Source organism: Diaphorina citri, unplaced genomic scaffold (genome assembly GCF_000475195.1).
Source record: "Diaphorina citri unplaced genomic scaffold, Diaci psyllid genome assembly version 1.1 scaffold339, whole genome shotgun sequence".
Taxonomy (NCBI): Eukaryota; Metazoa; Arthropoda; class Insecta; order Hemiptera; family Psyllidae; genus Diaphorina; species Diaphorina citri.
The window spans coordinates 29564-43155 of record NW_007377774.1 but is presented as its reverse complement, the minus strand read 5'-3'; the positions used below and the strand labels follow the sequence as shown (position 1 = coordinate 43155).

The 13592-nt window shown below is 39.5% G+C and overlaps 1 protein-coding gene across 1 annotated transcript; it reads left to right on the top strand.

The window, feature by feature from the left end:
* The first annotated feature begins 16 nt into the window (after window positions 1–16).
* Window positions 17–3158, top strand: LOC103507739 (4-hydroxy-2-oxoglutarate aldolase, mitochondrial-like). Its single transcript, XM_026822531.1, has 6 exons — window positions 17–112; window positions 770–928; window positions 1304–1400; window positions 2003–2151; window positions 2719–2867; window positions 3023–3158. Exons 1-6 carry the CDS (start codon window positions 107–109, stop codon window positions 3156–3158), a joined length of 696 nt encoding a protein of 231 aa, XP_026678332.1. The 5' UTR covers window positions 17–106.
* The last annotated feature ends 10434 nt before the right edge of the window (window positions 3159–13592 follow it).

Below are 13592 nucleotides of genomic sequence, written 5' to 3'. Positions count from 1 at the left end.
TGTTTTGTTTACAGCTACTCGAGCTACAATAGATCTCACTCAAAAAGCAGCTAAGGCCGGAGCCAATGCCGCCCTTATTCTATGCCCATACTATTTTCAGAAGAAAATGACGGTATGTAGATGATTCGTGTAAGCTTAACCCATCTTTTGGGCAGTTGCCCCTATACCAAAGCCTCAGAGTGGACTTTTTGTGTATAGAGTTAAGCTAAGTTAGGTATTAGATACTACCTGGGTTTGACCGCCGTTAATACAGTTCCCTGTACTAAGCAATGGGAAGCCAGCCTAGTTAGCTTAGTTGGTAGTGCGTCTGCCTTGTAAGCACTAGGCCGCGGGTTCGATTCCTGCCCGAGGCGGATTTAATCCTGATGGGATAATGTTCGTTCTCGGAACGGCTGGCTTTCTTCCTATCCTGTGTTCCTTCTCTCTTCGATTTCGGGACGATAAGACCATAGCAGTTACAGTTCCCTCTGTCAAACCTCTTAAAAAAAGCAATGGGAAGTAATCGTGAACATATTTGCGTTAAAGCAGAGCCTTTCACAACTTTTTGTGGATATCACAGCATTACTAAGTGCTTCATTTGCAATCATTTTTCATCTTTCAAGAATTTTTTTACACTGGTAATGCCGCCACTGGTCGGTACTCGATTAAAGTAGCTACTCAATTGTCCTCACGAGGTTGAGTGCACCCCGAACTCCAAGCACGGAGCCCAAAAAACTTCGACCCCGCCGAGAATCGAACCCGTAATGAGAACTATTTGATTCTGTTACAGGAGGATCTCATTTACGAGCATTTTATTAGTGTGGCGGACAACAGCCCCATTCCAGTCATCATTTACAACAACACATTCGTCACTAATATCGACATCAGTGTGGACACTTTGGTGAAACTGGCCCATCATGAGAACATTCGAGGCGTCAAAGATACAGATGTAAGTGAGAAAATATGCATACTTTATCTCTAAGTCATAAGTTCCTTCCCTGTAAGGCCCGTGGCACATGGTACGGTCGCGCGGCTTCTACATAGTAGCACGTAGTGCGCCTAAAAACCAAACTTATGAAAATGATAGAGAAAGAGATTCTCTATATACGTACATAATTTTCCAACGCGATTGGCCTAAAGGTAGATCCACACCATTTGGCCCATCCCAAGGGCAAATTCTCTTTCGATCACAAATTTATAATCCATTCGATTCCAAATTTCAGCTACCTACTTCAAGGTATTTAATTTGACATATTTTATGTTCGCATTAGGTCCAATTTATTTAATTTGACATACTTATTTTCTGTTTATTTCTTCATTTCAGAACATCAAGTTAGCTAACATGGCAAATCAGACTAAAGACTTGAACTTCAGCGTGTTTGCCGGTTCTGCAGGATATCTGCTATCCGGACTTCTAGTCGGTACGTACCGAAGAGTCCTATTTATCAGAGCCTTTAGCTGGATTACACGGGGCCAGTAGACAAACACTACTGGCGCGGCGTTTAGTAAGATTTCGGTCTTGGAGAAAATACAATACTGACTAATTAACTTACCTGGGAATCTTTTTGGACGCCAGTGTTGACATATTCAAGATTTCTACCTACTTGAATACAGCATCAAGGGAATAGAACGTAAGGTCCTTGGTCCAAACATTTCATCTGGACTATTGAACACCAGAAATAGGGGTTTACATGGCTTTAAAAGAAAAAGCCCAAGTCTTCATAATGGTTGATTGCACATTCAAGCATGTGGTTCAGGACGAGCCAGCTTAACCTGGCTGGAGACCGTCAAACAACAAAAACACCAGAAATGGAGACGATAAATTTCGGGGAATCGAATGCTGTTCGAGTTTTCCAAGCTTTGGTATCTACCCTTTGATGATAATCACTTTTAAAATTAGGACGCCCAACCGCAAACGACGAAAGAAGACGACAATCTGCCATTACCATTCCGCGAAAGCTAAAGCCGCTACAACAACAACAACAACCAGCCTTATTAATAAAACTATCTCAACGTTTTTCAGGTTGTGCTGGGGGTATCAACGCCCTGTCAGCGGTTCTGGGCGGCCCTATCTGCGAGTTGTACGACTTGGCAAAGGCAGGCAAATGGGAGGAGGCTATGAAACTGCAACACCGACTTGTCAAACCTGACGTCACGGTAAGAAATGTATTGGTTCAGTAAACTACACTCACGTGTAGAAATTTGGGATGGATTGCCTTTTGTAAGTTTTCAATGTTAGCAAATCAGCAATAATAAAATTCCATTAATTCAAGAGGTTTGACAGAGGGAGCTGTACGTAACTGCTATGGTCTTATCGTCCCGAAATCGATGAGAGAAGGAAGACAGGATAAGAGAATTCCATGGCCTTTCCGAGAACGAACATTATACATAGGTAATGAGGATAAAATCCGTTCCGGGCGGAAATAGAACCCGCGACCTAGCGCTTACAAGACAGACGCGCTACCAACCTAGCTAACTAGGCTGGCTCTGATAGTTTGATAGAGCACCTCTTTATTGATATAATTTTCTTTCATTTCTTTTTTTTTTAACATCCATGAAAGAAAATAAGATTACCTACCCATTGTTGTAAAATGTAACCCCCATAATGTATCAAATATAATATAAGACCTTGGTTAGACTGCGGGGGAAAAGGGACTTTTCAGTCCTATCCCAGCAGGATAAACAAGGTATATTCTATTGTTTATAATTTCTCCAATTCCAATGTTGCCATTGTTGCAGCTCATGAAAGAGATGGGGGTACCGGGGGTGAGGGCCGCTATGGAGTTGTACGGCTATTATGGAGGCCGATCCAGAAGGCCACTGCCGGCCGCTCTCAAACCAGGAGGCGCCGAGAAAATCAAACAAGTCCTCACCGAAGCTGGATTCCTGTAAAGTCAAACCATTTGACCAGTGGTTGGGTGGAAGAGCTTTAGGAGAATCCTGAAACTATAAAAAGGAAGAAAACCAAAACTTTCTTGTAAAAAAAAAAAAAAATCAACCGATTTCCATCAAGAAAATATTTGCTTCAGTGTTTGTTGCTCAGTGTACCGGGGGTGAGGGCCGCTATGGAGTTGTACGGCTATTATGGAGGCCGATCCAGAAGGCCACTGCCGGCCGCTCTCAAACCAGGAGGTGCCGAGAAAATCAAGCAAGTTCTCACCGAAGCTGGATTCCTGTGAAGTCAAACCATTTGACCAGTGGTTGGGTGGAAGAGCTTTAGGAGAATCCGGAAACTATAAAAAGGAAGAAAAACAAAACTTTCTTGTAAAAAAAAAGAAGAAATCAACCGATTTCCATCAAGAAAATATTTGCTTCAGCTTCAGCGTTTGTTGCTCAGTGCGAAGCTGCGAAGGTTTTTTAAGGAACGGCTTTATCTTTATCTTTGTTCCTTTTTAAATCAGAGAGAAAGAGAGAGAGAGAGAGAGTGGGAGAGAGAGAGAGAGAGAGAGAGAGAGAGAGAGAGGACAGAGAGGTTTGTGATATATATAAAAAAAAACATAGGCGGCAAAGTGCTCAAAGTTGGAAGAGAGATACGTACATGTTTCAAAAGTTTGTAACATGGTCGAATAATTAGAGTCATGCAAAGGTTCGCAGATCCTCACATAGTCGATGGCCATCATCGATCGATGTGAAAAAATTGAACTTTTTTCCAGTCGATCGTCGCTCTACGGCCGTCGACCATGTGTAGACTGTGGACTCAACTTTAGCACACCCTCATAAAAATAAATTTTACTACCTATTCCTCTTTACCTATATTTATATCTCACTTTATTTTTACTAGATATAGGCACCTCCTTTCTACTACTCGTACTCACTGTATTTTCTTAAAAAAAAAAAAAAAAAAAAAAAAAAAAAATGTTGAGTATGGAGTGCTTGTCAAAAGTGTTCTTCCCTCGATTGATATACCTACCTCGATAAATTTCGTGACGATTTGGAATCGAAACACCAACCTTTAGGTCCGAAGTCCACCGCGGCCACCGCGCTAACCACTACACCCTGAGGTTGGTGAATTATTCCAATTGAGATAGCAAAGCAGCGTTAGGTCAAACGGAACTTTAATGAATGAGCAACTTTTTAATGTAAATAAGCAGGTTAAGTTAACAATGAACATTTGATACATCATAAAATGCTCAGACTATTCTTATCTATTTCAGTAATTTCACGTCTACGTGGTGTCTCAAGCAGTGTGCAAACTTTATTTAGTAACACACTACTCTCACGTCACGTCACGTGAGCTCATGGGTAGTCAAAAAGATGTATAATGTTGAGCATGATATCCCATAATATCGTGGGTAATTTCGTTCAGGAAAGCTACACTATTATCAACGAAATAACCTGCAATATTATGGGTAAATTTTGAACTACATCTTTCTGACTCCCCATGAGTTCACGTGACGTAACGTGATAGTAGTGTGTTTCTACCTTTAGTATCGTCGCACTTGGGAAGCGTAATGGAGGAGTTGAATATTACTAATAAAAGGTCGATTCCTACGTAAAAAGTTGGGAAAAATCCAGGAAAAAAAATCGTGATCATATTATAATCACATTTATTTGTTTTCTTTCTGAGAAGTACAATATCTCTGAGGTAACTTGAGAAGAATTTAGATTATTCATAGTTTATGATGCTAAGTGTACAATACACATAGTCGTGTTTCAATGTAGTTTGGAGAAAATTGCATTTTCGACACGCCTAATCAACAATAACCTGTGATAAAGAGCTAGCCTCACCTTTTGATAAGACAAAAATAGAAAGTGATGAAACTTAGTTTGTTTGATTTATTTCTAACCTTTATGTGGGTAGAGCGTAGATAATTATTTATTGATGTCCAAGAAGACGTACAATCTACAATGTATGGTTTACATTTAAATGTATAATTATCATGCGCGTTTTCTGAATTGTTAATTTAAGGCTGTATACTCTGTATAATGTATACTTCGGTTCAAAAATCATTTTTCAAACAAATATAAAATCACGAAAATTTCAAATACATGAACCTCCAATCATGGACATGACATGTATGAAAATAAAATTAGACCTCCAATCATCAAAAAATGCAATGTATTCAACAGCAGGCATGGAAATTCATAGACTGCCGATTTATCAGACAAAACGAAGCGGGAGTCATAAATTATGACGTCATCGCCTACGGGAGCGTATGCCGTGACGTCAAAGTTCACGATTTACCGGTATTTTTTTTAAAATCGATTTATCCGGGATCTAGAAGTCGTAGAAGAAAAAGAAAAATTCCGTTGGTCCTTATTTTTCCTGCTCCATGACTTGCAATATCACCCAAGTAAGCGCAACGGATCTATTGCGCGACTTTAGACTTGAAAAAACTAACCTACGAAAATGATACTCTCTAAAAGTCGCGCGCCTACGCTTCAAATGTGCGACGAACCTTATACGTCCCCTCTTCGATCGGACTAGGTTGTTTCATAAAAGCATGCATATTATGCATGTTTCCGACCAGAATCGGAAGCGTGCTTTTATGAAACAACCTAGTCGAAACGGAACGTATAAGTGTTTGCGCTGTTGTAGACGTTCCTTCACGATAGGGAGTTTACTGTATAGCCCCTGTTTTAGCTCATTATTCTGGGAACCTAATCTTTTCCCACAATAACTTCACTCCTGAACATACAACAAACATTCATTACCTGGTAAAAATCTTTGTTTTTCGAAGAAAAAATCTTAGTTGAAACTCCTTTTTTATTGGTTAGGCTTAAACATGGTCCCTGTATATTTGCAAATGCCTATTTTAAATTTATTGCTATTAAATTTATTTACCTTTGTTTTTTCCCCTCTTTATTTTTACCTCTATATACCTTAAAATAAAAACAATTTTTATTGAAACATTAATAGCCGTGTTATTTTTCTGAAAGATATGAAGGAGACTGAATTATTCCTAGGTACTTTCGGGATAGGGCTGAAAAGGGAAATTATTCCTAGGTACTTTCGGGATAGGGCTAAAACTTTAAAGTTAAATATCTCAGTTTGATGATTTTCATTTATTGCCCTTTTTGCACCCAGCTCCTCAATTGTTCCTAGGTACTTTCTGGATAGGGCTATTTTGATGAAAAATTGAAAACTTTAAAGTTAAATATCTCAGTTTGATGATTTTCATTTATTGCCCTTTTTGCACCCAGCTCCTCAATTGTTCCTAGGTACTTTCGGGATAGGGCTGAAAAGCCCCTTTACTTTGGGATAGGGCTGAAAAAGGACTAACAAGGTCATCTTTTGCTTGTAAATGAAAAGTTCAATACTGTAGGTTAGCAAAAAGGCGAACCATCAGCAACCGTTGAGTCGGTTTCTTTTCCACTGAGTGCTAAAGGCCTCTTTCTATAAAGAGATTCCCAAAGGCCACCCATCCAAATAGCAAACATAATGGACGATACTTAACATTAGTGATCTTGAGATCTAGCTAGGCACCTTACTCATATTGGTGGGTGAGGGGCTGTGGGAATGTGAAACGGAATCAGGGTCGGTACCACCCCCTGACTTATCCTTGATTCGTTGCTTGCTGAACTTGCCCATGCCTGGCCGATAAATAGCAATGGAAGGCCGATCCTGAAACAGATGAGACGTATGTAGACCTTTTGCCATGCTGAAGGTTCCAGGTTCGATTCCCACTATCGACAAAAATTTGTACTCCTTTTTCGATTGAAAGTATTTCAACGGGTTACTGTCTGGTGTTCTCGTGTTGACCCAGCACCTAAATGGGAATTATGTCTCTTCTTGCCCATCTGATGAGAAGCATACTACGGGATGGGCATGCTACGACACAGACCACACACGTCTAATGTAGCAGTTGTCTCAGTGCTACGAAATAAAACGACGCGGCGGTGAAACACTTTTTTTTTACTAGGTATTCTCGGGACTTACCTTCTGTTTTTTCGAGTGTTTGCTCCTTCTTTTTACTATTATAATCGGACACACTCTTGAATTTTTCACCAAGTTTGTTCGAGTTGGTGTAAGTGCGTGTCTTGAAGACATGGGACCCATTTTCAGAACGGGCCCCGTGATCGGCACAGTTTTCGACTTGGGGTCCATTTTCGGCGCCTTTGGACAGGCCGAGTGCCATTTTGAGTTTGGTTGTGGGATCATCAGAATCGGATGGGTTCGGTTTGGGAAGTGAGAAAAGGAATATTCCTACCAAATTTCAGCTTTCTAGGTGTTGTGGTTCTAGAGATAGAGCGATCAGTGTGTGAACTATGAAATGTGAAAAGTGAATGAGTGAATGGATCTCGTTCTTATAATATAAGATTTCCTCAAGTTAATACCTACCTATCAGGCACATAATTTCCATCATTTAACTTTACACCTATGTATAGTCATAATGATTTTTGTTTTGGGTACCTACTCCATTATAATGTAGGTATATAGGTATCTAAGCTGAGTTGTGATGTCACATTGGAACTTTCTTCACAGATGACCACAATAGTCACTGCCTACGTATTGTGAGGGGGACTGCAAGTCCAACATAATATCTAAGGCCGGGACTTACCACGGAACAAGCTATGCTATAGGTAGCAACCCTGCTTTAATCCCAGTAAGCCTCCTCAAAATGAACAGTTTTTGAATTTATGTATAGCGAGAACGAACCGTGAAATGTCCAAATACCAAAGTTCTCAATACAGTTAAGAAGATTTTTTTTTTTTCGAAAAAAACATAGGCGGCAAAGTGCTCAAAGTTGGAAGATATAGATAGGTACGTACATATTTCAAAAGTTTGTAACATGGTCGAATAATTAGAGTCATGCAAATAAGGTTCACAGATAGCTACCTACCGACCTACATAATGTAAAGCTGTGTCCACATTATAGTCGATGGCCGTCGATAGATGTCAAAAAAAAAGATGAACTTTTTTTACAGTCGACCGTCGATTGACGCGACGTCCGTCAACTACGTGTAGACACCGGTTTAGCGCACTCTAATAAAAATATATTTCATTATTCCTATACCTATATCTATACCTCACTTTGTTTTTACTATGTAGAAGATATACATATATTTATCAAAATAAGTCGTATAATTATTGGTCACTTTGATAAAGGTATGTAGATATTATCAAAATAAACACATGCTGGGTACCCCATGGACCAGACTTTGAATAAAGAATAAACCAAATTCTGCATTTATTATCTGATGATGTTTATCTTACCAACTTAGCGAGGGGCAAAGACGATAAATAATGTTAAAGCCCGTCACTAACAATGAGTTGTACCGCATGCGATGGACTCATGTGATCATTGCATGCGATAAAACTGATCCTGAGTGGGAGCTAGGGGGCTTAGTCTACTCAAAATGAACAGTTTTTGAATTTATGTATAGCGAGAACGAACCGTGAAATGTCCAAATACCAAAGTTCTCAATACAGTTAAGAAGAATTTTTTTTTTTTTTTTCGAAGAGGCTTGACAGAGGTATGATTTTTTTTTTTTTTTTTGTAGAGGTTTGATAGAGAGGGAACAGTAACGTCTAAGGTCTTATCGTCCCGAAAGCGAGGAGAGATTGAGAGAAGGAAGACAGGATAGGAGAAATCCAGCCGTTCCGAGGACGAATCTTATCCCTTCAGGATAAAATTCGTACCCGCGGGATTCGAACCCGTGACCCAGCACTTACAAGGCATACGCGCTACCCCCCAGGCTGACTAGGCTGGCTGGTTGGCTTTTATCTGGGTAGCCAAAAGGGGTGTTGTCTATTTAAATCCTATGTCACTGCGAGCTGATTAGGTATTTTATGACCATGCACTCGTATGTAGGTATAATGAGTAGAAAGCTAATTAGAGTAATGAGTTTAAAAGAAACCAGAAAGTATTTCAGTATCAGAAGTATTTTCGACACACCGGGTAGCAGAGTATAGTGTAGGAGTTGGTACTCATGCATTGGTCTTGGTCCATTCATCTCTAATACAACACAGATCATATGTATGTACAATTGTACATAGGTACTATAAATACATACACATATTCCTATGTATATGTATAGGTACTACTAACACATACACACACATGGACATACTACTAACACACATATTAATACACTTCACAACTTGACGGTGGTGTTGAGTTGAGTCCTGCAACTGTACCTAAATACCTATTGAAGATTAGAGATGCATCCTTTCACATTCTCAGAGAAATAAGGCTATAGGTAATTAGGTACATATACAGGTACAGAACTGCATAGAAGGCAGGTACAGTATGCAGTATGTTTAGGAAGTAGGTATAATGTAGGTATTTTCATCGTAACTACTTTGAAGTTTCTGCTGTCTCTAAATCAATTGAATGATATAGGAATATAAGCTATCCTATTGTATTTGACAGCTAGTTCTGTGTTTACTGAAGATTTAGGGAAAAAAGGAGGAGGAGAAAAGGAAGAAGGAGGTGAAAGAGAAGGAGGTGGAGAAGGAGAAAAAGAAGAAGATGCAAGAAGGAAGAAAGAAGAACAAAGAGAAAAAGAAGAACAAGGAGGAGGAGGAGGGAAGAAGAAAGAGAAAAAACGAGAAAAATGAGGTAAAGAAGAAGGTGAATCAGAACTCAGAAGGAGGAAGAGGAAAATGAAGCGAAGTGGTTTTGTACAAATGGTGGAGACGCTAAAACTCCTATACCTACGGTACTTGAAAAAAATTCAAGAACTTTTGTTCTGATTACCCATTATTTCTTAACTGAGACTTTTGACATTGAGTACTTACTTATTTGAAATATTTCTATGAATAACTAAATGATATAAGATACCTATTATATATGTACATTATAATTATTACAAAAATTAATTATTGCAATGTGCTCTGAACCGCAACTCCGCTATGTACCAAAACGTACGAATAGTGGAGATGCCGGTCCTACCAACTCGCGTTTCAGACCAGACATTTACCTGTGTTCAGGTGATTAGGTACCCTTCGCTCTCCACAACTGGATGCCAGAATATGCCAGATGCGAGCCATGCCAGTTTACTGAAAGCTACGTACGAGATTAGAACGTAAAACCAACGTGGGTGAAAAAAAAAAAACGATTTTTTTCTTTTTTTCAAAATAATTATTTTTTGAATAATTAATTTCAAAAATTCTTTGGTTGCGCGGAAGCTTTTAAGAAGGTGACCAATTGGTTGTTTTTGTTTAATTTTTAATATTTTTTTTTTTTTTTTTGGGGGGGTTTACACCCATCAGTTCTGTTCAGGACGTGCTTAATTCTTGGATTGGTTTTTCAACGTGAAATAAACATGTGCTTTCAGTGATTGTGTGGCTTTCTACTTTATCATTTTTTTTTCTCCCGCCTTTGGAAGGCTTTTGAAATTACTAAACGGGTACCTACCTAGAGAGTTAGGTTTGCCTGATCTAACGTGAAATTTTAACTCAAGATTTCGGGTTATACTTGGTACTAAGAATCCTACAATATCAAAGTTTTAATTAATAAATGCGATATTTTTAATTAGAATTACAATTTTTAAATTATACTTAGTGTCTTTTGGTGATTAGTTGATTACCTACTCTTATGAGTACCTACCCAATTCATTAATTTCCTTACAAGATTGCAGTACAAATTTTTGTCGATGGTGGGATTCGAACCCGGGACCTTCTGCATGGCAAGCAAGCGCGTTACCACTGGACTAACCGTGCCCGTGCTTGGTTCTTTCTTGTCTCTTGTGCCAGCTTCAGACCGTCTGACAGACTGACGGAAGGTGTGTGGCGGAAAACTTCAGACCATGATCTCGTTCTAGCAGTCTGGTCAGATCTAGAGTTCAGCTAGCTGTGGTAGTTATAGCTTGGAGGGTAGCGCGTCTGCCCCGTAAGCGCTAGGACGCGGGTTTGATTCCCGCCCGGGGCGAACTTTATCCTATCCTGTCTTCGGGACGATAAAACCTTGACATTTACTCGATCAATCCTCTGAAAAGGTAACTCTCAAACGAACGGTTGTTGGTCTGAAATTCTGAATTTAAGGAAATTTAGCAGAAATGTTTAACACATTAACGAAATTCACTCGTTATATCTTGGGAAGGTTGACCGAACTTAATCCGTTGACTATCCTTGGGACCGATTCGAGCTAATTGTAGGTAGGTATTCATAGGTTATTTGCCTGCAAGTTGCTAGTCATTTCAAACAGATATAGGCGTAGATACCGCGTAAATATTTTGCCCTACAGAGCAACACGTTGTAAGTAAATTGGTCTCGAGCTCTAGATGTGCATAAGCATTATTGTTACGTCACAATACTCAATTTACTCACTTGGGTATTAGGTTGGGCTGTGCACGAATTGCGACCCAGGCGACTTTTTTTCCATCCTCTTCTTCTTTAATATGTCATAATGTCATATTCTCTATTGCCGTTGGCGGTCGTTCTGGCCCAAATTTCTCTATCCATTGCCCTGTTGAAATTCCATTGCCCTCTTCTGCTGGTAGTTCGGACCACTTCATAATATTGTCCATCCAAGATATGCGCGGTCCTTCTCGTCCTCTCCTTTTATTCCTCCAATCTCTTTGAAGATGGTTTGTAGAGGAGAGGATAAACCTTTGAGCACTTAGGAGTAATCAACGATTGGGGGAAGTGACGACTTCAATCCGCATAGAACTGAGAGCAAAAAGCTCTAGTCTCTTTGCTCTCCGATCCACTCTATTTTTAGCCCTAGTACCTTAAGTTACCTACCTGAGAACGTGAAAGGATACATGTCGCAACTGTAAATAGCTACGTATTTAGCTATTTACTGTATTTACAGTTGCAGGACTCAACTCAACCCCACCGTCTAGTTGTGAAGTGTATTAATATGTGTGTTAGTAGAATGTCCATGTGTGTGTGTGTTAGTAGTACCTATATACATACATATTATGTGTGTATCTACCTATGTATTTAGTATGTACCTATACCTACATATTATGTATGTAGTAATAGTATGTACATATGTGATGTGTTGTATTAGTGATGAATGGACCAAGACCAATGCATGAGTACAACTCCTACACCGTATACTGTGCTACCCGGTGTCTCGAAAATACTGATTCTGAAATACCTACTACCTACTAAAACCGCGCGTGGTTAGTACCCGGATGGGTGACCATCTGGCCAATAGCATGCTGCTAGCTTAAAAAAAAGTTATTGGAGTCATATTTAGGATCCTAATTGTAGATATTCATTGATGTAGTTCTAGTATCTAGATTATAACACAAAGGTATCATCTTCGGATCTATTATCTATATTTCAACCCCACCGTCTAGTTGTGAAGTGTATTAATATGTGTGTTAGTAGAATGTCCATGTGTGTGTGTGTTAGTAGTACCTATATACATACATATTATGTGTGTATCTACCTATGTATTTAGTATGTACCTATACCTACATATTATGTATGTAGTAATAGTATGTACATATGTGATGTGTTGTATTAGTGATGAATGGACCAAGACCAATGCATGAGTACAACTCCTACACCGTATACTGTGCTACCCGGTGTCTCGAAAATACTGATTCTGAAATACCTACTACCTACTAAAACCCCTTGGATTTCTTCTTCTTCTTCTTCTTCTTCTTCTTCTTCTTCTTCTTCTTCTTCTTCTTCTTCTTCTTTTCTTCTCCTTCTTCTTCTTTTCTTCTTCTTCGTCTTTTTCTCCGTCTCCTCTTTTTTCTTTGTTATCTTTTACTGCACTTTTTTCCCCAATCTTATTTGGAGGGTTGGCGTTACCTTCTTTCATCCTACCCCAGACCCCTCGATTTTCGTATGAGCTTACCCTTTGCCCCTACACCTAATCCTCAGAGTGGGCTTTCTATGTACCCCTCCATATCCTCCTAATCTGACGCCTCTTTCCTTTATCCTTTCCTTCATGCCCTCGTATGTAAAACTCATTATAGCTTTCTACTCATTGGATGGGTGTTCAAAAGTTCATACATAACCTGTACTTAAATATCGCTGGCTTGAGGCTTCAGGTATACATTGGAACTTTCTTCACAGATGACCACAATAGTCACTGCCTACGTATTGTGAGGGGGACTAGAAGTCTACATAATACCTAAGGCCGGGCCTTACCAGCACGGATCAATCTGTACCAATCCCGCTTTAATCCCACTTTGTAAGCCCTGATCCCGCTTTAATCCCACTTTGTAAGCCCTGATCCCAAGAGGAGAATCAATGTAATATTAAAGTGTTATGGGTTACATGTTGCATTTTGACTAAGTGAGGCTCAAAACAGAGTGAAGTGGAAGGCATACCGCATAAAGCTTTTTGCTCTCAGTTCTATGCGGTTTGAAGTCGTCACATGTCACATCTCTCTGCCTGCTCGCTGCTCTATGCTTTCCGCTCCATTCTGTTTTGACTCTAAGTGGAAGAGAGGTTGAGAGGAAATTAGAAGGAAGAGTTCCTTCAGAGAATCTTGAACGCAAGAAAGAAAGCCAGAGCCAGAATGAGGGAGACCTTTTGGCATTTGAATGGTAAGGAAATACCAAACCAATGGAACTGTGAACTCATCGTCCGACGTCCCCGTCATATCGTGTCGTGAAATAATAATGCTCAAGTGATGGTAAGAACAACACAGACACAAAAAATACAAATACCTACAAACACACACATCACACAAGAAGACATCCGAGTACATTTTAGTACCATTGTGCCGTAATAACAAATGAAAGAGAAAGTCAAA